The 26,606-nt window shown below is 33.0% G+C and overlaps 1 protein-coding gene across 1 annotated transcript in view; it reads left to right on the forward strand.

Moving 5' to 3' along the window:
* LOC132713894 (hypoxia-inducible factor 1-alpha-like) overlaps positions 1 to 26,606 on the forward strand; it is a 53,556-nt gene that overhangs the window by 8,938 nt on the left and 18,012 nt on the right. The window contains 8 exon segments of the mRNA XM_060696601.1: positions 1,126 to 1,268; positions 2,160 to 2,345; positions 3,053 to 3,103; positions 3,105 to 3,212; positions 3,215 to 3,357; positions 14,074 to 14,180; positions 14,849 to 14,996; positions 17,632 to 17,900. Coding sequence (XP_060552584.1) covers positions 1,126 to 1,268; positions 2,160 to 2,345; positions 3,053 to 3,103; positions 3,105 to 3,212; positions 3,215 to 3,357; positions 14,074 to 14,180; positions 14,849 to 14,996; positions 17,632 to 17,900 — 1,155 coding nt within the window.

A 26,606-nucleotide genomic window follows, 5' to 3' on the forward strand; every position in this document is an offset into this window, starting at 1 on the left:
TGTCCATTGTCTATGAAACTGTCCATTGTCCATGAAACTGTCCAATGTCTATAAAACTGTCCATTGTCTATAAAACTGTCCATTGTCTATGAAACTGTCCAATGTCTATGAAACTGTCCATTGTCCAGAAACTGTCCATTGTCTATGAAACTGTCCATTGTCTATGAAAATGTCCATTGTCTATGAAACTTTCCATTGTCTATGAAACTGTCCATTGTCCATGAAACTGTCCAATGTCTATAAAACTGTCCATTGTCTATAAAACTGTCCATTGTCTATGAAACTGTCCAATGTCTATAAAACTGTCCATTGTCCATGAAACTGTCCATTGTCTATAAAACTGTCCATTGTCCATGAAACTGTCTGTTGTCTATGAAACTGTCCATTGTCTATGAAACTGTCTGTTGTCTATGAAACTGTCCATTGTCTATAAAACTGTCCATTGTCCATGAAACTGTCCATTGTCCTATAAAACTGTCCATTGTCCATGAAACTGTCTGTTGTCTATGAAACTGTCCATTGTCTATGAAACTGTCTGTTGTCCATGAAACTGTCCATTGTCTAAAAAACTGTCCATTGTCTATGAAACTGTCCATTGTCTATGAAACTGTCCATTGTCTATGAAACTGTCCATTGTCTATGAAAATGTCCATTGTCTATGAAACTGTCCATTGTCCATGAAACTGTCCAATGTCTATAAAACTGTCCATTGTCTATAAAACTGTCCATTGTCTATGAAACTGTCCAATGTCTATGAAACTGTCCATTGTCCATGAAACTGTCCATTGTCTATGAAACTGTCCATTGTCTATGAAACTGTCCATTGTCTATGAAACTTTCCATTGTCTATGAAACTGTCCATTGTCCATGAAACTGTCCAATGTCTATAAAACTGTCCATTGTCTATAAAACTGTCCATTGTCTATGAAACTGTCCATTGTCTATGAAACTGTCCATTGTCTATGAAACTGTCCATTGTCTATGAAACTGTCCATTGTCTATGAAACTGTCCATTGTCTATGAAACTGTCCATTGTCTATGAAACTTGGCAGGAATTTTTTATGTTCAAGCAGGGTAGGGGTAAAAATTGATCAGTAATAAAGTTTATTTTTCCATCCTTTTCAGAGAGACCAGATGAAAACTCTTTGGATGCCCAAATGGACGCCTTATACCCAAAAGCCCTAGATGGTTTCCTGCTTGTTCTCTCTAAAGAAGGAGATTTTATTTTTACTTCGGAATCAGTGTCCAAATTTCTAGGGCTGCAACAGGTTTGTTTGTTTCTATAATACCATTTGATTAAATAATAATATATAGTCACTTCAATGAAAACATACTCTCTTCTCTACCTTTCGACGTTTAGTTCTTCAGAAAAAATTGACGTTTATAAAATAACAAATGACAAATGACGCAATGTCTGTTAAACTATACGCTAAACAGAACGTGACGTTAACGGGGAAATAAAAAAACTTTGTCAAATAAATACAGAATCTTTCCTGAACATAAATACAGCAATACACAATAAATTACACATAGAATATGGATTTGCACATGTGATACTTTTATTAAATAATAATGTATCTCTAAAATTTCTCTGTAAAATATGGAATTATTCTACTTGATTTGTCAAAGAATTTATATGAGGTGCTTCAACATATTAGATATTTGGGAAAAAAGCAAACAAAAAATTTGATTTATGGATTGAATCCCATAGATGATCAAACATGTTACAAATTTTTTTCTTGTGTCTTAGTTAAACAGAAAAAAGTAATTAACTTTCTAGATTTTACTTTTATTGGCAATTTATCTGCAACAAACCTCAGTTTTACATTCACTTTGTGTTGTTTCAAATAAAATTACAACTTTATAAGTGAAGTTTCTATAGAAAATTGTTGACATTCTAGACTTTAAATAAACAAATCCTTAAATGCTGAACTATAGCAAACATATATCTTTTGAAGGCATATATTTAACATAATTATTTGCATTCTGTTTTAAATGATCTGGAAAATGTTGTGTGTGATAGTCAGACTGATAGATTAAAAAAAAATTCTTTGTGTTACTAAGAGTGGGGAATTGAATTAATTTTTCCTTGTAATAAAGTTTTCGTATCCAAAAACATGCTTTTAAATCTATTAATATGTTTTCTTACATCACATTAGATCGATCTGATGGGGCAGAGTATTTACGAGTTTGCGCACCCATGTGACCATGAAGAGATTCAGGATGTGCTGGCACCACATGGCAAGGGGGATGAACGTTCCGCTGCACGGACCATATTCATTCGTCTGAAGTGTACACTGACAAGTAAAGGCAGAAGTGTGAATCTGAAGTCTGCCGTATACAAGGTAAAAATATAAACATAATCAAAATTTAATGATAATTACTTATAAAATGCATTATTTACTGCCTTTACATAAATAAATTATGACAAAGCAGAAAGAAAATCAATATTGTATCTCACAGTGATTTGGATTTAGGTTACAATTGAATATATTGTGTCAAGGAGGTATACAATAAAAGGGTTATTAAATCTTGGTCTGAGTATGTGGCTTTCGAGGATTTTGCAAGAACAAATGACACTCAGTGCTACTGCGCCTCGTGTCATCCTGGTTTAATAAAATCCACTTGAGTCAAATACAAGTTTTAGATCTAGATAATTATATACTTTTATAATAACTCTTTTTATATGTATATCCCTGGCCTGAGTCCAGTCTTATATTAGTCATTTTGTGCAATAAAAATGATGATTCTGGAAAACCTGGGAGTGGGGTTCATCTGAAAATTTGCAAACAAATTATTGCTTCAGACATATACAAAAGGTACATAATTCGCTGAAAAATATATGTATTTCCAGTCCTGTCACATAAAAAACAAAACAAACAAAAACCTCTGGAAAGTCCCTTTAAATAGATGAATATTATATCAAACAAATTTTTGCCCCGTGAATTTTAATAAAATAAATATAGGAAATTTACATGTTTTTTAGGAAATTAAGTTTTTAGTTGTTTGGAGTTATGAATAAATTGTTTGGCCCTGTTTGGCTGTATTTCAGGTATTTTAAAAACTGACAGGGAAGTAAATTAACCTGATGAACACTGAGGTCCACTGAGGATAATGATACGGATGTTGTGAATGAAATGGAAGAGGAGGAGGAGGACTATGACAGTGAATGATTTTTTCTGATAGGGGGGAGGCCAATACAGCCATACCAGGCCCAGGGCCACTCCCTCATTTCCCTTGCCTAATCGCGAGAGGCCATCCCATCATCCATTTCCACATTGAAAAAGTGCCACTGGATAAAAGAACGTTCATCTCACGCCATAGCATGAACATGAAGTTCACAGATTGTGACGAAAGGTATGTCTTATTTTTTAACTCCACAATGCAAATAACATTTGGGCTTTTTTCCCCCAAATACTGTCCTAAATGTGTAGCTAAAGCTTAAGGAGCCAAAACATAATATTCCAAAATTTAACAAGTTATCTTTAGCTTTTTAAAAGCCAAATGATGTCCAATTTCCTTCAACTTTGTGAAAATTAACCTAGTGATCTAATGTCCTTTTTTTTTTCCCCCCCCACTTTAAATGAAGCCCCATAAAATCTGTTTCATTTAATTTTTTGAAAAGAAAATAGGAAAGTTGTTTAGATTTGTTCAGTTCACTTTTGTTTTAATTGATAATAGTCTAAAAGTTTTAATACCACATTGTTCATTTGGGCCCCAAATTTCCAAAAGTTAAAAAAAAAAATGTGAAAAATGGTAACCATTGTGGGTCTTGGTCTGAAGCTTTGTGTACATTTTGTGGCCATTTAGCTCAAAAATAAAAAATCCTGAAGTTTTTTGATAAAACAAAATATTTGGTTTGGGATAAAAAAAATATGAAGTTTTTGTAGTAAGATATTTTGTGGCCTTGATTCAACAAAAAAAATTTCTGGGAAAAGGTTGTATAACATTGAGACTTTGGTTCAAGATAAAAATCTGAAGTTGTATATATTGTGTCTTTGGTTCAAGATAAAAATATGAAGTTGTATATATTGTGTCTTTGGTTCAAGATAAAATTCTGAAGTTGTGTACAATGTGGTCTTGGATTAAGATAAAAATCTGAAGTTGTGGACATTGTTGCCCTTAGCTCAAAGATGTAATACATTGTGGCCTTCGTTCAAGATAAAAATAAAGAAGTTGTATTCACATGGTGTTAAAATTCCTTGACTTTAGTTGTACCATGTAGACTTTAGTTGTACCATGTAGACCTTAGTTGTACCATGTAAAACCTTAGTTGTACCATGTAAAAAAATTCTGAAGTTATATAAACAATGTTCCATTTACCATGCTTCAATGATAAAAAGGATATCGTATCATTTTCTCCATGTATTCATTTGAAATTTCTATAATTTGGTAAACCTTACTATGTCAGCTTATGCTTAAAGTCATGCATGTTTGGGAAGTTTAGATAGTCATGCATAAGAAAAGCTAGGGAGTCAACAACTAATTGGGGTATGTCCTTGCTAAACGTTAACGTGACTTTTAGTCATGCAAAATAAATAGATTAATATTTATAAAATAAATTAATTTTTTTTTTTCAATCATTCCATTAGTTGTAAGATCTCTTTATGATTATATTTAAAAATAGGTTTCTAATCAAAGTTATATACACGATTCTTGATTGAACATCCAATTAGTGGCAAAAATCCAGACTTGTTTCATTACCAGAAGAAATATTTTATAATATTCAGTTATTTGTAATGCACTTTGATTAAACATTTATGACCACACATTGTGAAAATGATCATATTGAGAAAAAATGATCTGCATTTGGGAGTTATGTGCAGACAGTTTGTCAGTACTTATATAGTTTGTCAGTATTAAATATTACATAAGGTTGGGATGCAACTAGGTCTTCTTTGTATGTACATGTACCAATGCTTGATTACCTTTTTACTGTAAATGTTTATTTATAGTGGATTTTCCTGGAATAACAAGAATGACCTATAGCAGACGAATGTTTATTTTCACTTCATGAATATAAACTATGTCAAATCAATATTATTATGGAAGAAAGTGAATAAAGTTCAAATAAATGATCGATTTTTCCAATTTAGGAACAAAAATATGATGAATACAATGAAATAAAATCAATAAATCAAATAATTTTATTATCTTTTAACAAGCGTACTTACTGTTGTGTTTTCTGAAATAGATGGTACTGTGAATGAAATGGGTGTAATTGTCTTGTAGGCAGTGAAAGAGTGAAATAGCTTAATAAATATATATAAATATACAAAGTATGCAGCTTGTGACCTGAAGCAAGCACTTCCCCTGGAAGATTAAAGTGTGATTGTCAATGAAAACATTTTCCCTGTAGGCTCTCTTACTTTTTTTCTAGAAATAAATATTACTTAGATCAAGATGGGATTTAAATATAATAGAAGGAAGCAGTCATTTTGAAGTTGTTAAATTGAAACGTAAATTGTTCAAAATGATTTATGAATGAGGTAATATCATGGGAAAATGTCATGAAATTAAAGATTTTTTAGATTAAATGCAACTAAGTAATTTTAAATCATTATGAATCCAATGACTAGATTGGTGATGGTGGTTGTAATGTTACAAGAAGGGATCTACGTACATTGTAATTGTATTAACCCTTACCTCACTGAATTTTAAAAGTGGACTTGCCCATCTTTTAATCTGGATAAAACTATTCAACATTTTAAGGGAAAATTTTAAAATATGTACTGACTGAATAACAAACATTGCAGACTATGATCATACAGCATTGATATGTTGGGTGATCTTGGTCTGCACTGGTCACATGGGTAGAATCAATTGAAGCTAGCAAGTTATGGGTGAAGAGAGCTGTGTGGTGGTCAGTATTGATTTTTATTGCTCCTTTTTTCGGACATGATCCTCTCATGGGGATTGCTTAACCTTTTTTGTAAAGGTCCATTTTCTCAAAAACTATAAAAACTTGTTATACATGTTTATTGTCATAAAGGACACCATTTTAAAAGGGCAGATAATCCTAAAATTATTTTGTTCTCAAAATAATGCCCTTTATTCTATCTTTAACTATTTTATCAGCACGCTGTCTGCGGACAGGTCTTGTTGGTATAGGTTATACCAAAATTTTTTTAGCAATTGATGCTTAGTAGGGGATAGTTGACTGTGACAATTAAAATGATATACCATGTCATTGGTTTAATATATAAGTAAAAACTGACTACAATGTTGCTAAAACATGAGTGTTTAAAGGCAAGTCTGTGCCTTTGTAAGCACACCTTGCTAAAGGTAGTAGATGGATGCTACACTGATGGCAAAGGCTGATAAATGTTATATACAAAATTGATTTATCAAGCAAACACTGTTGAAGCGGTCAACTTTTTCTTTTATTGCTTTAGAGATGTATACCTGAATATATTGCCAGTACATATACCATCCTTTCAGTGATAATTGCTAAATGATTATACAGACATGTTACAACAAAATATATGTCACTGAACTAGTTTATACCCTCCTTAACCTTGCTTGAGCTGGAAAAGTTTTTAGCCTTTGCCACTACTATAGAGACACGCCAGCCTTTACATCTGTGCCGTCTGGTCAGACTTTTCTTTTGGAGGACTGAAATCATAAAACATCAGGGCTTCCTGTATACTTTGTTTAAAAGGTGTCATACCTAGTCCTATAAATATGATGTTGCTTTGAGATATTTTTACTTCTTGGCAAAACAGTATCTGGCTTGAGCCTGTATCGTCTGATACCTTGGACTAGCCTTGTACCAAAAACACGACTACACACCAAAGCAATAGGTCCGGGTAATATCAGGCAGTGTTTGTTTACAAGAAAGTAACATATGACATATCCCTCAGTATTTAGAATATTTTTCTGTGTTTTACCTTCTTCTTTTAATTTTTTTAGCTCACCTTGCACAAAGTGCAGGTGAGCTTTTAGGATGGCCAACCAAATGGCGTCCGTCGTCTGTCGTCCGTCCACATTTTAAATATTCTAAGGACATCTTCTATGATACCCCAAGGCCAATGTTAATGAAACTTGGCAGGAATACTCTTTGTATGAAGCTCTATCAAGATTGTTCAAAGAATTCCATTTCATGCAGAACTCTGGTTGCCATGGCAACCAAAAGAAAAATCTTTAAATATCTTCTTTTAAAGAACCGTAAGAGCTAGAGCTTAGATATTTGGCATGAAACATCTTCTAGTGAGTGTCTACCAAGTTTGTTCAAATAAAAGCCCTAGGGTCAAAATTGGCCCGGCCCCAGGGGGTCATTGATTTTCCCTATATGCATATAGTAAAAACTTAAAAATCTTCTTTTAAAGAACCCAAAGAGCTAGAGCTTAGATATTTGGCATGAAACATCTTCTAGTGAGTGTCTACCAAGTTTGTTCAAATAAAAGCCCTGGGGTCAAATTTTGGCCCCGCCCCGGGGGTCATTGATTTTCCCTATATGCAATATAGTAAAAACTTAAAAAATCTTCTTTTAAAGAACTGTAAAAGCTAGAGCTTAGATATTTGGCATGAACATCTTCTAGTGAATGTCTACCAAGTTTGTTCAAATAAAAGCCCTGGGGTCAAAATTGGCCCCCGCCCTGGGGGTCATTGTTTTTTAACTATATGTGTATAGTAAAAACTTAAAAAAATCTTCTTTTAAAGAACCCAAAGAGCTAGAGCTAAGATATTTAGCATGAAAACATCTTCTAATGAGTGTCTACCAAGTTTGTTCAAATAAAAGCCCCTGAGGTCAAAATTGGCCCTGCCCCAGGGGGTCATTGATTTTTCCCTATATGCATATAGTAAAAACTTAAAAAATCTTCTTTTAAAGAACCCAAAGAGCTAGAGCTAAGATATTTGACATGAAAATATCTTTCTAGTGAGTGTCTACCAAGTTTGTTCAAATAAAAAGCCCTGGGGTCAAAATTGGCCCCGCCCCGGGGGGTCATTGATTTTCCCTATATGCATATAGTAAAAACTTAAAAAATCTTCTTTTAAAGAACCGTAAGAGCTAGAGCTTAGATATTTGACATGAAACATCTACTAGTGAATGTCTACCAAGTTCAAATAAAAGCCCTGGGGTCAAAATTGGCCCTGTCCCAGGGGGTCATAGATTTTCTCTATATGCATATAGTAAAAACTTAAAAAATCTTCTTTTAAAGAACCCAAAGAGCTAGAGCTAAGATATTTAGCATGAAACATCTTCTAATGAGTGTCTACCAAGTTTGTTCAAATAAAAGCCCTGGGGTCAAAATTGGCCCCGCCCCAGGGGGTCATTGATTTTCCCTATATGCATATAGTAAGAACTTAAAAAATCTTCTTTTAAAGAACTCAAAGAGCTAGAGCTAAGATATTTTGCATGAAAACATGTTCTAATGGGTGTCTACCAAGTATGTTCAAATAAAAGCCCTGGGGTCAAAACTGGCCCGCCCCGGGGGTCATTGATTTTCCTTATATGTGTATAGCAAAAACTTAAAAATCTTCTTTGAAAAAACCCAAATAGCTTGAGTTTAGATATTATACTTGAAAGATTTTTAAGTAAATATCTACAAAGTATGTTCAAATAAAAGCCCTGGGGTCAAAACAGGGGTGTCATTGTTTTTAACTATATGTGTATAGTAAAAACTTAAAAAATCTTCTTTTAAAAAACCCAGTGAGCTAGAACTTAGATGTTTAGCATGAAACATCTTTTTATGGGTGTCTACCAAGTCTGTTCAAATAAAAGCCCTTGGGTAAAAATTGGCCCGGGGGGGGGGGGGGCTATATACAGGTGAGCGACCTCAGGGCCATCATGGCCCTCTTGTTTCAATTGACCTAAGTCACATTAATGGAAAACAATGACTAAATTTTGAAATTTTGACAAACAAAATGGCCGAATCATGTGACCGAAGTAGTTCCATTATGTTACCTTATTATGTCAGAGGTCTATTGCAAAGCATATATATAATAGGGGATGGAGATCAGATTGGGAGGTTTGACTTTAAATTTCATCTAGATATCCCTTAAATTGATAATGGACGGTTCTAAAAATAGAAGCTGGACAATTCCATTTAAGAAACTTTGCAGGTTAAACAGATGGGAAATAAACATGGCGGTCTAAAACTGCAAATAAATGTATACAGTAATATTTGGAAGCATCAGCTTGATTTGTAAAATTACAGAAAATTTGTTTGAACTTCATATATAAAAAAGGTAGCCATTTGTTAACTGTCACCTTTCTAGAGATTCATCTGCAGAACTTGTCTTGAATTTGAAACTTACTATTGTTACTTTTAAGTCTTTACTAGCATAGATTTCAGTATCAAAATGGACTTACCATTGTTACTTAAAGAGATTTCAATATCAAAATGTAACTTTCCGTTTTTACTTGCAGAAATGTAATTTTCCATTGCCAATTGCAGATTTCAGTATAAAAATGTAATTTTCCATTGCTAATTGTAAATTTCAGTATGGAAATGCAATTTTCCATTGCTTCTTATAGAGATTTCAGTATGAAAATGTAACTTTCCATTGCTAATTGCAGATTTCAGTATGGAAATGTAACTTCCATTGTTACTTAAAGAGATTTCAGTATCAAAATGTTACTTTCCATTGTTTATTATAGAGATTTCAGTATCAAAATGTTACTTTCCATTGTTTATTATAGAGATTTCAGTATCAAAATGTTACTTTCCATTGTTTATTATAGAGATTTCAGTATCAAAATGTTACTTTCCATTGTTTATTATAGAGATTTCAGTATCAAAATGTTACTTTCCATTGTTTGTTATAGAGATTTCAGTATCAAAATGTTACTTTCCATTGTTTATTATAGAGATTTCAGTATCAAAATGTTACTTTCCATTGTTTATTATAGAGATTTCAGTATCAAAATGTTACTTTCTAGAGTAAATTATTGCAGGTTTCAGTATGAAAATGTAACTTTTTATTGTTAGTTACAACTGTATTGCAGATATCCAGGGATTTTAGCATCAAAATGCTTTAATACTGCAGCCAATAGTAAAGATTGCAAAATCTGATAATTTAAGACATCTTATTTGTAAATTTAAGTAGACTTAAGTATAAATTATTTGTAAATTTAAGTAGACTTGGGTATAAATCAAATTCATATACAAGTTTTTAGTATTATACATTTTAATATATATTAGTATTTTTTTCTTTTCCTAATATTTTTGCTCTTATTTGGATTTTTGTCAATCAAAAATGATTGTAATTGTCTTAATACAACAGGTAGGTGGGATTTGTTTAAACTGTTAAGTTGCTTTCTCAACTTACATCAGAAACATTTTTTATCTTAGTTTGTGCCATCACCATGGTAACCAAGCATTAGCACTTTTTCCTGCTAATCATTTATATTAGAAAGTTGAGATTTACTATCTATTGGAACTGGAATGAAATGACTAGGAAATGGGTTAGTGTAACAGTATCGATTGTCAACTTTGTTGCTGGTTGTCTTACATTATGAAAATTTATCTGAACAATTTACATTTATGGTAATGCATTGTAAATGAATACTGATTATTATTTTCTACAACACAATAACGTTTATAGTGAGAAAAGCACATGCTTAAAACAAAATCACATGTTCACTCGTATGATGTAGACAGGAAATTTAACCATTATCTTAGTTGGTAAAACGTTTTGCAATATTAAACTGCTCTTATTTAAGAATTTCCTAGGTTAGGATAATAACATGTTAGAATGTCGGTGATATTAATTGTAAACCTACAGGAACCAAAATAACATAGGTGTAATACTGATACCATAACTATTGCTCATGGAATAAGAAGTTTTCATTAGTAAATATATACCAATTTCAGTCGTAGAGAGGTTGTTGAGCTTGCACAACAACCTCCTTGCGATCATACAGGTTGTTAGTGATCTTATAAGGTCTTAGGCTGTCGCACGATGGTCGTTCGGAAGTGCGACAATCTTACGACAGTCTTTACAAATTGCCACTAGTCACTGATAATCTTGAGTAGTCTTTAGTAATCGTGTGATAGTCGTACGACAAGTTGTAGGTGATCGCATGACAGGTCACGGGTAGTCGTAAGTAATCCCACACAATCTTGAGACCATCGTACGTTTGCTTATGACCTGTCGTGCGATTGTCAATGATGACTTGTCTTACGATAGTCGCAGAAGTAAATTTATCTGTGCAAAAATGGTTTTGGTCGCAGACAATCGCTGATGATCGTCAGGTTTACAAGTCGCCGGTGGTCGCAAGTAATCGTAACCTCTAGTGTGACTGGGGTTTAACATTTCTTAGAAACTGAGTCAAATGACAGAATAAAATCAGCTTGACCTGTAGAGAATTATTTGATTTATTTAATCTAGCAGTATCTAGCTAGCTGTAGCAACTATAGATTCAACAAATGTTGTTTATTTCTATATTTGATATTTATTAGGAAAGCATCTTGTTGATTAAGATTATTTGTTCCTCTAGGTCATATAGACGTTTATTAGCTTCAATCTATAAAATAGTAAGAACCTTGCTGAATTCCTGATATATCTTGAGTACTCTAAATTAACCTAATGACAGAGGACCTAGGAAAAAGTTCTTGGCAATCTCGTTCAATTATATTTGTTTTTATGATGATAGTTTTAATGCAAACTGTTAGGGTTTTTACTGGTATTTGAGCGCTTTAACTGATTGGTTTATTTGTAGGTCACTTAATTCTTTCAATGGTCATAGCATAATAAGACTTATTACATGCTTTTCAGTGGACAGTGAAATTATATTATACTGTAAGCGTATTATGAACAAAATCTAAAAATTTGAGTTCCACTGCAAACACATGTTTCTGTGCAGGTGCTTGCCACATAGTTATGTGATTTTTTTTGCAAAATGTTACATTTTAAAACAAATTGAATATTCATTATAAAGATAGGCATGCAAGAGACACTGAAACTCAATTACCACTTCTGTTGGTTTCGCATACATTACCATAACCAACACTATGCATGACTTTAAATTTCCTGGAATCAAGCGCTACAAGAATATATGCACGAAATCACGTAGGACAAAACCGCACTTTTCAATGAAAACAGCCATTTTTCACAAAATGCTCATGAAGTAATGGGTTAAATATACAGCAATGTTCAAGCTCTTGAAATATTAACCTGAATGTCATCATTGTCCTTGATATTTTCACCAGAAAAAAACCCAAACTAAACAACAACAACAGAAAGAACACCCCAAAAAAAACCTAAAAACTAAAGACCAACTTTTTACCTATTGTTTAATGAGCAACATCAGCACCTAGGGTTTTAGCAGATATTCAAACATTTAAATGCTTCTGTATATATATAATGGTGAAAACCTGTAGTCAAATTTAACAATTTAATATACCTGTCGTTCATTAGATCACTAGTTTAGTACATACTTTCAAACCTGAATAAATTACAGTCAATGAGTAGATAAATATTTAAATTTTCATTTAATTTAAAGTATATTTATGTAGTATTGACATTCTGCATGGTCATCATTTAGAGGGAAAAACATGGTATATCTTCTTGCAATAAAGTTCCATACAAAATGGTTTAATATATGAACTCTAGTTATCTAATTGGACTAAAATAAGCCCTTAAATTTTAATTTCCTTGAACATGATTTTTCAAACATCGTAGGCTTAGTGAATGAAATTTTTGTCCCTGAACTTACTAGTGTGTCTCCTTCCTGAGTGTTTTAGTTATTATATGTTTAATTAGAAAAATGGGTCAAGTATTATATTTTTGAAGCTTTACTTTTATTATGGCAGCAAGTCTAAAATAAGATGTATGTTATGATAATAATTAAGCACTGTGAATGTAACAGTAACCATTGAATAAAGATATTATAGATCTATATTTAAAATATATTGATGTGATGTCAGATGTCACATGTGACCTGGGATAAATTGATATTTCATGACATATAAAACAGTCTTATTTCATATTATAACAGAAGAAACTTAACAAATGTACATGTAATAGAAAGAGCATCGAAACACGAGGCTATCTGATTTGTACGAGGGCTACGCCCCCGAGTATTAATCAGAATGCCGAGTGTTTTGATGTTCTTTCTCTTTTGTATCCCTGTTGTCACAATATGAATCCCCAGAAAAAATTAACCAATGAACAAGCATTTGAATGTTTCCCTTTCTCTGCTGTCACAATGTGTAAATTTTAGCAAAAATGAGGTAACCAATGGGCATGCTCTGGAGTGCGGGTAACTAATACCTTCACTCCAGTTAACCCAATGTTCATGTATATGTATAGGATTTAACTTTTACATTTTCAACAGAAAGGTCCCCAAACTATGACACAAGAATATGTTTATAAATGTGCATTAACAGTATCTTGTTGTGTGTACATTTATTTTTGAAACAAATAATTTTTAGCTCATTTATTTGAAGAAAAGGGAGAGCTATTGTACTCACCAAAGCTTGGTTATCAGTATTTTTGTGCAAGTTGTTATCTCCACAACACTGGAGTGAATTGGTTGAAACTTCACAAACATTTTGAGGGCATAACAGGAGGTCATTGTCCAAGGCATAACTCTAATATTGATTTTGGTAGAATAAGGGACCTTTTTGAATTGAGAAAATTCTACACTATCCCAAATCTTGTTTTTCTACCAAGCACTGAGAATAGTCAAGCAGGCTGTCCTACCGACAGCTTTTGTTAAGTCATATGGCTACTTTCCATCTTTTATGATAGAAGTAAATGTGGGTGACCCTTTGTGCATTATTAAAGGCATTATGGGATTGTATAGGATACAGCAATTGAAAGTTAATAAACTAGTTGCAAATATCCTCTTCATGAAATAATTCAACCATTTTCATCAAATGAACGCACAATAAATAAATATAATAATTTGCATAGATAACAGAAAGTTCATGACTACTTTAACACTATTCACATTTTTATGACATGTTAAGTCGAATCAACATTTTCACTTCATAAGTGCTTTAAATTTAGTAATAAAATCAAACAATTTCAGTGATAAAGTGCAAAAACATTAAGTTATAAAAACGTCATTTAGTTTTCATTTAGATGTTGTTTTGATAATTGATACAATTGCACTTTCAGGATAAAGCGTTTGATTGGTTACCAGAACGAAGAGATGGTCGGCCAATCATTTTACGCCTTCCCGCATGCTATTGACAGTAAAATGATGGAGAAGGCATTTAAGGATTGTAAGTATTCTATAAATGTTTAGTCCTTTCACTTTCAGCCTTCACTTTCAGCCTTTTATTGGTTAAAGTCCTCTTTTGTCAATAGTTTTATATACCTATGATCTGTCCATCCCGCTGTCAAGCTGGCTGACTAGATTGACAAAACTGAAGAATGCAGGGGTATCCGTGCCTTACAGACACATTTCTAGTTACAACTACTTTTCTAATTGCATAAATATAGAAATTTTCCAGACAAACTAAGTAGGGATAAAGTGATCTTGTAGTCTTATTTCTGCCTCTGAACTCCTTTTTGCTCAACTTGAGTCTAAAGGCATTGTCCTCATATGACAACAATACTGTTAAGTATGAGAACCAGTATTAAGGTGGTTAAAATAATCTTAAAGCTTTTATTTATGTATATTGAATAAGTTTTATTTAACTAGCATGAATAAAGACTAGAGCCTTGGTATTATGGGAGGTTTAAATAATCTTATAGCCTTTATTTATGTGTATTGAATGAATTTTATTTAACTAGCATGAATTAAGTCTAGAGCTTTTTGAGTGAAAATTAGAAGTTGAACATATCTTGGTTGCAAACCTTCTGTTACATCACTCTAAAATTATAAGGAATTTTCAGTTAAGTATCTTATTTGTCATAAATTATAAACAAAATAATTTTATGTTTACAGTATTTTCGAAGGGACAAACAGCTACTGGACAATACAGATTTTTAGCTAAAAATGGGGGCTATGTTTGGATGGTTACCGAGGCAACAGTTATTTTTAACAACCGCTCCCAGAAGCCAGAATGTGTTGTTTGTGTCCATTATGTTCTCAGGTAAGCATTATGCTATGTCAGAGCTTAGTCGTTAGAAAAACTGAATTCTATAAAAATATACAATGACTCATTTGAACACTTTTCAGTCTGTTCAAATGTCTGTCTGTTTTTCACTTTTTTTGGCCATTTTTCTCTGCACTCTGCTATAAGAATATTGTAAAACAAGCACTGTTTACTGTTGTCACCTTTGAAAAAGTTTTTGTACAGTTTACTGGCTTCATTTGCAAAATTTCATTAGTTCATGATTCATAATGCTATTACAATGTTCTAAAAATTTGACAAATTTATGAAATGATTTGCAGTGGCGGCTTATATGAAATTTAAATCTGTAGAAAGTGACATTGAACTTGTACTCATGTTATATGATCATATGATCTTGAGAAGCAGACACTCCTATCTGGTTATTGTACAAACTTATTTCATAATTGATTTATGATATGGATCATGAATGATAAGTTTTACTGTATACTTCTGGTACTTATTGGTATACTCATTTTTGACCTTGTTCATGACAATTTCCTGAATTCTTGTATTTGTCATGAAACATTGTGCAAATCGAAACCATCTTGGTTGTGTAATTAGTGGGTACTTAGCATGCAAGTTCAAGTGTACTTGATGTTCCACCTACTCTTTATTGCATTCCTATCTAATTCTTCTAGCCATAGTTATGAGTAAATACCAATATCTATTCAGTTAAATTCATATGTGTTAGTAATGGCCAAGTCCATATTCAATTCATCAAGAAAAGACCAAGTCCATATTCAATTCATCAAGAAAAGACCAAGTCCATATTCAATTCATCAAGTAAAGACTAAGTCCATATTCAATTCATCAAGTAAAGACCCAATTCCATATTCAATTTATCAAGTAAAGACCCAATTCCATATTCAATTCATCAAGAAAAGACCAAGTCCATATTCAATTTATCAAGTAAAGACTAAGTCCATATTCAATTCATCAAGTAAAGACCCAACCAAGTCCATATTCCAATTCAATTATCAAGTAAAGACTAAGTCCATATTCAATTCATCAAGAAAAGACCAAGTCCATATTCAATTCATCAAGAAAAGACTAAGTCCATATTCAATTCATCAAGTAAAGACTAAGTCCATATTCAATTCATCAAGTAAAGACCCAATTCCATATTCAATTCATCAAATAAAGACCCAATTAGTTGTTAGTAAAGACCAAGTCCATATTCAATTCATCAAGAAAAGAAAGACCAATTCCATATTCAATTCATCAAGTCATAGTTGTTAGTAAAGACCAAGTCCATATTCAATTCATCAAGAAAAGAAAGACCAATTCCATATTCAATTCATCAAGTCATAGTTGTGAGTAAAGACCAAGTCCATATTCAATTCATCAAGAAAAGACCAAATCCATATTTAGTTCATCAAGTCATAGTTGTGAGTAAAGACAACTGTCTATCCAATTTAATTCATAGTTGTAAGTAAAGGCCAAGTCTAATTTCAATTCTTCATGCCAGTAGTGAGTTAAAGACCAAGTCCATATTCAATTCATCAGGAGAAGACCAATTCAATTTAAATTTAAAAGACTGATGCCATATAATATTTAAGTCTTAGTTATGTTGCCATATATTATAAATTGTTAACCTGCCACCTTTTGACCTCAAACATGAACTAGGATGTATCATTTTAGTATCACATTTGAACAAAAAGAAAGTGGAGCTATTGTCATGATCCTTGTGTTGGTTTTTTTGCAAAGTTATGCTCCTTTTTTGACCCCAGTTAATCATTTTGTTAACCCATTACGCGTTATACACGCCTTTTAACGCCTTTTTCACCCCCCCCCCATTTTGTTGTCTCAAATGGTGAAAAAATGCCTTATTTAGGCCCCCAACAGTTGTTTTTGTTTGAGAAATGTTGTTAAAAAAATTGACCACTTTTGCAGCGAGGCCCCCAACCAAAGGATACATCAGGGGGTTGCCAGAAGGGGGATGTGCCCCCTTCTGTTTGGGGGGTTTGAAGGGGGCGGCAGTCCCCCTCATCGCCAAGAAAATTTTGGACTTGTGAGAGGCTAATATTGACCCCAGATTGATCATAAGGCAACGTGTAACCAACGCTGAAAAGCATTTGACTCTCTCTCAATCCATTGAGAAGTTGCAGCACTTTGAAATCAATTTTGATGGAAAAAATCAACGCAAAATAGTGATTTTTGGCAATTTTGAGATGCCCCCCTCGTTGCCATGGTAACAGAAAATTTAAGCCTGAGCATTTTGTTGCAAAGACAATGGTCCAGTCAACATTTGTGCCATGTTTGATTAGTATTGAAGAGTTTTTATAATTTTTTAGCAATTTGAACTTGTAATGGGAGACTTTTCAATAAAAACAGCCATTTTTCACAAAATGCTCATGAAGTAATGGGTTAATGTCCATTTCACAAAGAAATTATGAAATGTATTCACTTCAAACCTCAAAAATTAACAAAGATATTCAGTTTATAATGCATCTTTTAAGTGTTTGCTTTTATCAAACTATCCAGTGCTGGGAAAAAAGGTGCATGTTGTCCAATGCTATAACTCTAGTTCAAATGCATGCGCCCAATATTTTATTGTAAATGTATGACAGTGATTTATCAATAAACTGATACATCTTTACATTCTTCCTTTCAGTCATGTTGAGCAACATGGTCGTGTTCTTTCAGACGTACAGATGACGTCTTCTGCTACAGTCAAAGAAGAACAAGTATCTCCTCCACCTTGCGATGTTCTTAAAGCAACGACCACATCGCCAAGAGTTAATAAAACATCTAGACCAAGACGCCGGGATGTGAAACTGGAGGACATCTTTCACGTACCAACTTTCAGTACTGAATCAGTTTTTGGCGAAAAAACAGACGATATGGAACAAGAATATTATTTCCCAAAAGGTGTAAAAAAAAGTAAGACTCAATTTTTTGATATTTTCTCTTCTTTTTTTTCTTTATCCTTTTTGTTTAGTTTTAAAGCTAGCACTTCGAATTAGAGGTAAACAGTAGCACTTTGAATTAAAAGTGAACTTTATATGGAATATAGATTTCTATTAAGTCTGGCATGTATTGACTATACCTCCAATCTTGAAGAGTATGACTACATTTTAAGTCTGTTTACAGTATAGCCTATAAAGCTTTATGCAAGCTTATTTTCTGTTTAGTTTCCCTGCATGAAATTTTAGAATTAGTTTTGCTGTGTGTTTTTCTCCCCATTTTAGTAAAACCCTAAAATCCATGTTGTTTGTCTTGTAGTTACTTAACGTTTTTAAACCATCAAAAAATATATTAGTGTTCAATGGCAAATAAAGACTTTATGGTTAGACAAACAAGGAATATATTAGAATCACAATGTCCATGGTGATGATATTTCAAAACTGAATTGAATATGAAAAAATTAACCGATTTTGTCATAATTTTAGTAATTTGTAATTCATTTGAATTTATCAAATTGGATTTTATAACCAGATTTAAAACATATTTAAATTAATTAAAGTTTTTATGCTCTGCTTTTGAACACTATGTAAACACTGAAAAGGTTTTTGATACCATGAGAAAAGATATTGTTGGGCTGTGGTAAAAATTAGGAGAAAGTATCAAAATGGAGAGTTAACACATTACGTAATATGGATATGAAATGTCCAGCATATTAAACTACTAATTTGATCAAATTTAAAAGCAAAGTCGAAAGAATAAGAAAAAAAAAGACACATTTGGCATCTTTACAGACTGATCAGAAAAAGTAAGGCACCACTGAACGTGTAGTAGGTGTAAGCTAGTAAATCAAATGTCCGTGAAGAGCGCCACCTACTGACATAGGTCTGAAGATAAAGGGAGGGAAGCCAGGACACTACTGCTGTAGTTTGAGGGAGTTACTCTGTTGACAGCAGTGGTTTGGTATTGACGAAGGAAGTGATATAGATTGAAAAGTTGTTGATAGTAATCACATGTAAGGAGTTGCTTTTCAATAATATTTTATGGCTGCAGTAACAAGAGCCCCCTCCCCTAGAAGGTGTGACAGTGTGTTCCTCTACTTTGGTAAGGTCAACAATCTAACAATAAAAGGAAAAAATGAAAAGGAAAAAATGTAAAAGCTAACACTTGAAAAAAAAAATCAGCAAGTAGAGCAGTCTATTAAAAACCTGACTAAACAGAGATTCTGAAAATGGAGCAAAAAAATGTGCATTTGAAAAGTGAGATTATATAAACAGTGTTTTTTTTGAGAACTTGTTGGGCATTGAACTGAGATCTTGTCAAAATTAAATTGATATCTAAAGCTTGTCTTTATGTTTAATTAATAAGACTATGGAATCCGGTCATATGTTGCAGTTTTCTGTTGCAAGCCTGTATGTTTATATGAAATGAATACATATTTCTTTACATTCGGTATTTTGACAGATGAAGATCTGCGATTACAAGTTTTGATTAAATATGGATAATAATCGGAGCTTGATTGAGTACCAGTCTATTTTCTAGACCAGTCAGCTCTTTCAAATTTGAAATGAAATATCTTAAACCAGTCATTTTTTTTAAAAACAGCACTAACAATTTACTGATATGTTAATAAATTTGATCTAAATCTTGTTTTTATTTGTCAAGATAAAGAAGATAAATATGAAGTATCAGCCAAAATTATATACCATTCATTCAGCTTTTCTGATTTTGAAAAAAAAGTTAAACCAGTCTGTTGTTAAAAAAAAATTGGAAACATTATATGTGTATTATGATCTACATTTTCTACAAATAAGGAAAGTAATTTTTCCGGTATATCTGACTTAATCTTTCTATTTTAAGAAGCTTCACTTTTCCAAGTATTCATGCTAAGAGTCCATTTATTTGACATTTCTCGTTTAGTCAAAATGTAATAGTGCTATTTTGAGCACCAAATTAATGCTGAAATAACCCCATTAATTTAATGTTAATAGTTGGTGACATAGGATAATTGGAATCTTTTTACTGATGGCAATATGAATTCTAAGAACTATTTTTTCAAGAATCTTATTTAGTTATACATGTTAAAGGAAATCAATTTAAAAAAGACACTTCTTTATCCATAAAGAGAATATTTTCAGCAAAATAATTTTGAAAATTTTTCAATGAATAATAAACAAATGCCTGCACTCAAAATTCCTGTGAAAATATTTTGAAGTAGCTCTTCTATGTAAATGCATGAAAATATAAATTTTTTTGATAGAAAATTTGATATCAGTTGATTTACTTGTCTGGAAGTTTTGAAAGAGAGCATTATGAAAAAGTGAAAAGTTATCTAGAATAGATCTTGTTTAACATGTAATTTATACATGAATAGGCATGCATGATTCTGTAATTCACAGAACAGCTTGTATTCTTCCAAGTAGAAAATTCATTTAGCATTTAAGTCAGGGAGCATGCCTGGTCGAGCGGATAAAACTTTAAATAATATAGTCTTAAACTCAAATCCCAAAGGATGTTTAAGTAATTTTTTGTTCTTTTATCCTCATTGGTTATTTAAGGTTATAGTTTAATCAAAGTGCACTTTTGTGCTGTACTAATGAAGGTAAGTATACTTGGGATTCTTCTTCAGATAGGGAGGGATTCCTGTGTCTGTGATCTTTTTCCAAGTATAGGGATATCTGGGATTCTTCCTGGGATCTTTTCCCAAGTATTGGGATATCTTGGATTCTTCTTCAGGTAGAGTGTCTGGGATCTTTTTCCAAGTATAGGGATATCTGGGATTCTTCCTGGGATCTTTTTCAAGTATAGGGATATCTGCGATTCTTCTTCAGGTAGAGTGACTGGGTTCTTTTTTCCAAGTATAGGAATATCTGTGATTCTTCTTCAGGTAGAGTGACTGGGATCTTTTTCCAAGTATAGGGATATCTAGGATTCTTCCTGGGATCTTTTTCCAAGTATAGGGATATCTGGGATTCTTCTTCAGGTACAGTTTCTGGGAAATTTTTCCAAGTATAGGGATATCTAGGATTCTTCCTGGGATCTTTTTCCAAGTATAGGGATATCTGGGATTCTTCTTCAGGTACAGTTTCTGGGAAATTTTTCCAAGTATAGGGATATCTGGGATTTTCTTCTTCTAGTAGAGAGTCTGGGATCTTTTTCCAGGAATTGGGATATCTGGGATTCTTCTTCAGGTAGAGTGACTTGGATCTTTCTCCAGGGATTGGGATATCTTGGATCTTTTTGCAAGTATAGGGGTATCTGGGATTCTTCTTCAGGTACAGTTTCTGGGAACTTTTTCCAAGTATAGGGATATCTGGGATTTTCTTCATCTAGTAGAGTGTCTGGGATCTTTTTCTAGGTATTGGGATATCTGGGATTCTTCTTCAGGTAGAGTGTCTGGGATCTTTTTCCAAGAATAGGGGTATCTTGGATTTTCTTCTTCAGGTAGAGTGTCTGGGATCTTTTTCCAGGTATTGGGATATCTGGAATTATTCTTCAGGTAGAGTGTCTGGGATCTTTTTCCAAGAATAGGGGTATCTTGGATTTTCTTCTTCAGGTAGAGTGTCTGGGATCTTTTTCCAGGCATAGGGTTATCTGGGTTTCTTAATCAGGTAGAGTGTCTGGGATCTTTTTTCCAAATATAGGGATATATATGGGATCTTTTCCAATAAGGGACTTCTGAGATCTTTATCCAAGTCTAATGGACATCTGGTTGCTAAATTTATTACTGACATGAATCAGGGCAGGGGCAATGTTAACCTAACTCAAGTTCTTTAAAAAATACAATAAATGGTTATTAGAAACTACAAGTACTTTCAATGGCTAATGCAAACAAAATTTCCGTGAATGAAACAATAATGGTTTCATTGCATTATCATGATCTAAACGAATGCATTTAAGAAGGTCAAAATGTAGTAGGAAAAGAGAACTTGATAAAAATTGGGGAAGGTCAAGAGGTACTAGAATGTTAACAATACATTATCAAAATATTTAATGAGAATAGATAAACATCCTGATCTTATTGATACAAGTTTATTCGGTTAATGACTTCTTAATTTTTCAATTGTTAACTAAATGATTTCAATTGTTCATCTTAATTAGTTTTAAAGCTGTATTTCTAAGCCAATTTTTGAAAAATAGTGAAAATTATTTAACTATTAAAGTATGAAGTATTTGTATTCATTAGAATTTTTGCCCATACTTCAGTTTTGGTAATTAATCTTTTTATGGATGATTATAAGTGTAGTGTTACATTTATAAAAGATAATTGTATGTGTGTGTTATTTTTGTTAATCATGTTTGCATGTACTTGATGAGCAAAATCAACTAAAATAAAAAAAAGAAAAAGAAGACAGAGTTATTTTCCTACCTCTTTCCTAACAATGAAACAGGCTGCAATTTTCTGAAGTTTCATTTACTGACAATCAAGCTCTTATTCTGTTGAATTGGCATAATGGACTTGCCCAGTTTTGAATTTAGAACAGTTCATATGTAATTAAAGGGATACAGGATCAGATACTTAAAATTTGCCAGCCGACAGTGTCTAGCCTGGTCAGACTGCATGGATGTACCGGCTGGCCTGGCTCTATATTGATGACATGGGTTTATAATGATGACAGCAGTTCTCTAATATAATGATAAAAAATATAGTTTTCTTACCAAGCTTGAAAAAATAACTGTTTCGTGAGAAGGTAAAAAGTTATTAATATTTTTGTCTGATTTACTGGTGTGGTAAAAGTTTTATGTTTTCTTGCTTGTTCAATATCTGTGATTCTTCTTCAGGTAGTGTGTCTTTGATCTTTTTCCAAGTATAGGGATATCTAGGATTCTTCCTGGGATCTTTTTCCAAGTATAGGGATATCTGGGATTCTTCTTCAGGTACAGTTTCTGGGAAACTTTTCCAAGTTACATAGGGATATCTGGGATTTTCTTCTTCTAGTAGAGCATCAGGGATCTTTTTCCAGGTATTGGGATATCTGGGATTCTTCTTCAGGTAGAGTGACTTGGATCTTTCTCCAGGTATTGGAATATCTGGGATCTTTTTGCAAGTATAGGGGCATTTGGGATTCTTCTTCAGGTACAGTTTCTGGGAACTTTTTCCAAGTATAGGGATATCTTGGATTTTCTTCTTCTAGTAGAGAGTCTGGGATCTTTTTTCAGGTATTGGGATATCTGGGATTCTTCTTCAGGTAGAGTGACTGGGATCTTTTTCCAGGTATTGGGATATCTGGAATTATTCTTCAGGTAGAGTGTCTGGGATCTTTTTCCAAGTATTGGGATATCTGGGATTCTTCTTCAGGTAGAGTGACTGGGATCTTTTTCCAAGTATTGGGATATCTGGGATTCTTCTTCAGGTAGAGTGACTGGGTTCTTTTTTCAAGTATTGGGATATCTGGGATTCTTCTTCAGGTAGAGTGACTGGGATCTTTTTCCAAGTATTGGGATATCTGGGATTCTTCTTCAGGTAGAGTGACTGGGATCTTTTTCCAAGTATTGGGATATCTGGGATTCTTCTTCAGGTAGAGTGACTGGGTTCTTTTTTCCAAGTATAGGGATATCTGAGATTCTTCTTCAGGTAGAGTGTCTTTGATCTTTTTCCAAGTATAGGGATATCTAGGATTCTTCCTGGGATCTTTTTGCAAGTATAGGAGTATCTGGGATTCTTCTTCAGGTACAGTTTCTGGGAACTTTTTCCAAGTATAGGGATATCTGGGATTTTCTTCTTCTAGTAGAGTGTCTGGGATCTTTTTCCAGGTATTGGGATATCTGGGATTCTTCTTCAGGTAGAGTGACTTGGATCTTTCTCCAGGGATTGGGATATCTTGGATCTTTTTGCAAGTATAGGGGTATCTGGGATTCTTCTTCAGGTACAGTTTCTGGGAACTTTTTCCAAGTATAGGGATATCTGGGATTTTCTTCATCTAGTAGAGTGTCTGGGATCTTTTTCTAGGTATTGGGATATCTGGGATTCTTCTTCAGGTAGAGTGACTGGGATCTTTTTCCAGGTATTGGGATATCTGGAATTATTCTTCAGGTAGAGTGTCTGGGATCTTTTTCCAAGAATAGGGGTATCTGGGATTTTCTTCTTCAGGTAGAGTATCTGGGATCTTTTTCCAGGTATTGGGATATCTGGGATTCTTATTCAGGTAGAGTGTCTGGGATCTTTTTCCAGGCATAGGGTTATCTGGGTTTCTTCATCAGGTAGAGTGTCTGGGATCTTTTCCCAGGTATAGGGATATATATGGGATCTTTTTTCCAATAAGGGACTTCTTAGATCTTCATCCAATTCTAATGGACATCTGGTTGCTAAATTTATTACTGACATGAATCAGGGCCGGGGCAATGTTAACCTAACTCAAGTTCTTTGAAAAATACAATGAATGGTTATTAGAAACTACAAGTACTTTCAATGGCTAATGCAAACAAAATTTCCGTGAATGAAACAATAATGGTTTCATTGCATTATCATGATCTTAACGAATGCATTTAAGAAGGTCAAAATGTAGTAGAAAAAGAGAACTTGATAAAAATTGGGGAAGGTCAAGAGGTACTAGAAAGTTAACAATACATTATCAAAATATTTAATGAGAATAGATAAACATCCTGATCTTATTGATCAATGATAGAATTGGGTTAATGACCTCTTAATTTTTCAATTGTTATCTAAATGATTTCAATTGTTCATCTAAATTAGTTTTTAAGCTGTATTTCTAAGCCAATTTTTGAAAAATAGTGAAAATGATTTAACTATTAAAGTATTAAGTATTTGTATTCTTTAGAATTTTTGCCCATACTTTGGTTTTATTAATTAATCGTTATATGGATGACAATAACTGTAGTGTGAAATTAAGAAAAGATAATTGTATGTGTGTGTTATTTTTGTTAATCATGTTTGCATGTACTTGATAAGCAAAATCAACCAAAATAAAGAAAAGAAAAAGAAGACAGAGTTATTTCCTACCTCTTTCCTAACAATGAAACAGGCTGCAAGTTTCATTTACTGACACTGTTGAATTGCAGGTCTCACACTGGCTCAAATAAAATAATAGCCAATATTTTCAACTTAAAAAAATAATAGCCAAAAGTTCAGCGGACTTTTCACAAATTAGTGACATAAGCAGTTGATTAAATAAACATTACATTTATATACAACTTTCAGTTTTATAAGGATTCTCAAATAAACTGATACATTTGTGTATGTTGATTACTACCTTTTTATGCCCCCACAAAGTGGGAGCATATAGCGTTGCACTTGTCCGTCCGTCCGTCCATCCGTACGTCTGTCCGTCCGTACGTCTGTCTGTACGTCCCGAAATCTTGTGAACGCAACTCCTCTTAAACCGGATGGCAGATTTTGCTTAAACTTCCAGGGATGAACAACCTTAATGTGTAGATGGTAGTAAAGGAAGGAATTTTTGCTGCGACCAAATTTAACAGAATTATGGCCCTTTGTTGATTTTTTCAATAGATACTAAGTAGAAATTTTGTGAACGCAACTCCTCTTAAACCGGATGGCAGATTTTGATTAAACTTCCAGGGATGAACAACCTTAATGTGTAGACGGTAGTAAGGAAGGTACTTTTGCTGCGACCAAATTAAACAGAATTATGGCCCTTTGAAGTTTTTTTCACTATATACCATATAGAAATTTTGTGAACGCAACTCCTCTTAAACCGGATGGCAGGTTTTGCTTAAACTTCCAGGGATGAACAACCTTAATGTGTAGATGGTAGTAAAGGAAGGGATTTTTGCTGCGACCAAATTTAACAGAATTATGGCCCTTTGTTGATTTTTTCACTATATACCATATATATGTTGTCAGTGGGGGCATCCGTGTCCTTTGGACACAGTTCTAGTTTTAAATAGAACCACAACTTTAATTGTTATTATAGAACAGAATAAAAACGTTATCATAAGTATAATTACTGTAAACAATAATGTTAAAGATGCATTATAACTTTACATAATGCTGTTATCAGACAACTTTTTTGTTTGTTCTTATCAAATTTTGTCAGCTATAACCACTGTCAATTTCCACATTTCACACAGAACTGTAGTAGATCTAGGTCATATTAGCCTATAGAAATAACACAAGTTTGCAAACTCATTAACAGAATGCAGCCTTTTTTTCTGAATAATTTATTGAAAAATATCATCATCACCAATGTAATACAAATTTTCTGCCATAGTAGAAAAGATTTTTAAACAGAACATAGCTTATTTCACCTTTAAATAAATATCAAAATTATCGGTGTCGCGAAAATATGTGACAATCGGATTTTTCCTGTTTTCTGAAGAAATATTCACAATTTTGGTTGTTGTGCAAATAGTTGTTGGGAAGTTAATACTTTTTAAATATTTTACCATTGCTTTCCACTGGCGATTTAGTCAAGTAGCTTAAAACGAAACAAAAATCAAAATTTGCAATTACTGCAATTCACGGTAAATTTTGGGTAAGACAATATCCAGTTTACCAATTTTAAAACGGTTTTTGTGGCTAATTGACGGATATTTGATAGCTATTATAAATGCTGGACAATATCTTTGAAGTACTTGTATCATAGTTTGGAGACCTTTCTGTTGAAAATGTGTCAGGGTTGAATCGTATACATATACATGCACAGTGCGTTAACTGGAGTGCGGGTATTAGTTACCCGCACTCCAGAGCATGCCCATTGATTGGCT

This window comes from Ruditapes philippinarum, unplaced genomic scaffold (assembly GCF_026571515.1).
Source record: "Ruditapes philippinarum isolate M1 unplaced genomic scaffold, ASM2657151v2 ctg635_1_1_1_1, whole genome shotgun sequence".
In the NCBI taxonomy this organism is placed as follows: domain Eukaryota; kingdom Metazoa; phylum Mollusca; class Bivalvia; order Venerida; family Veneridae; genus Ruditapes; species Ruditapes philippinarum.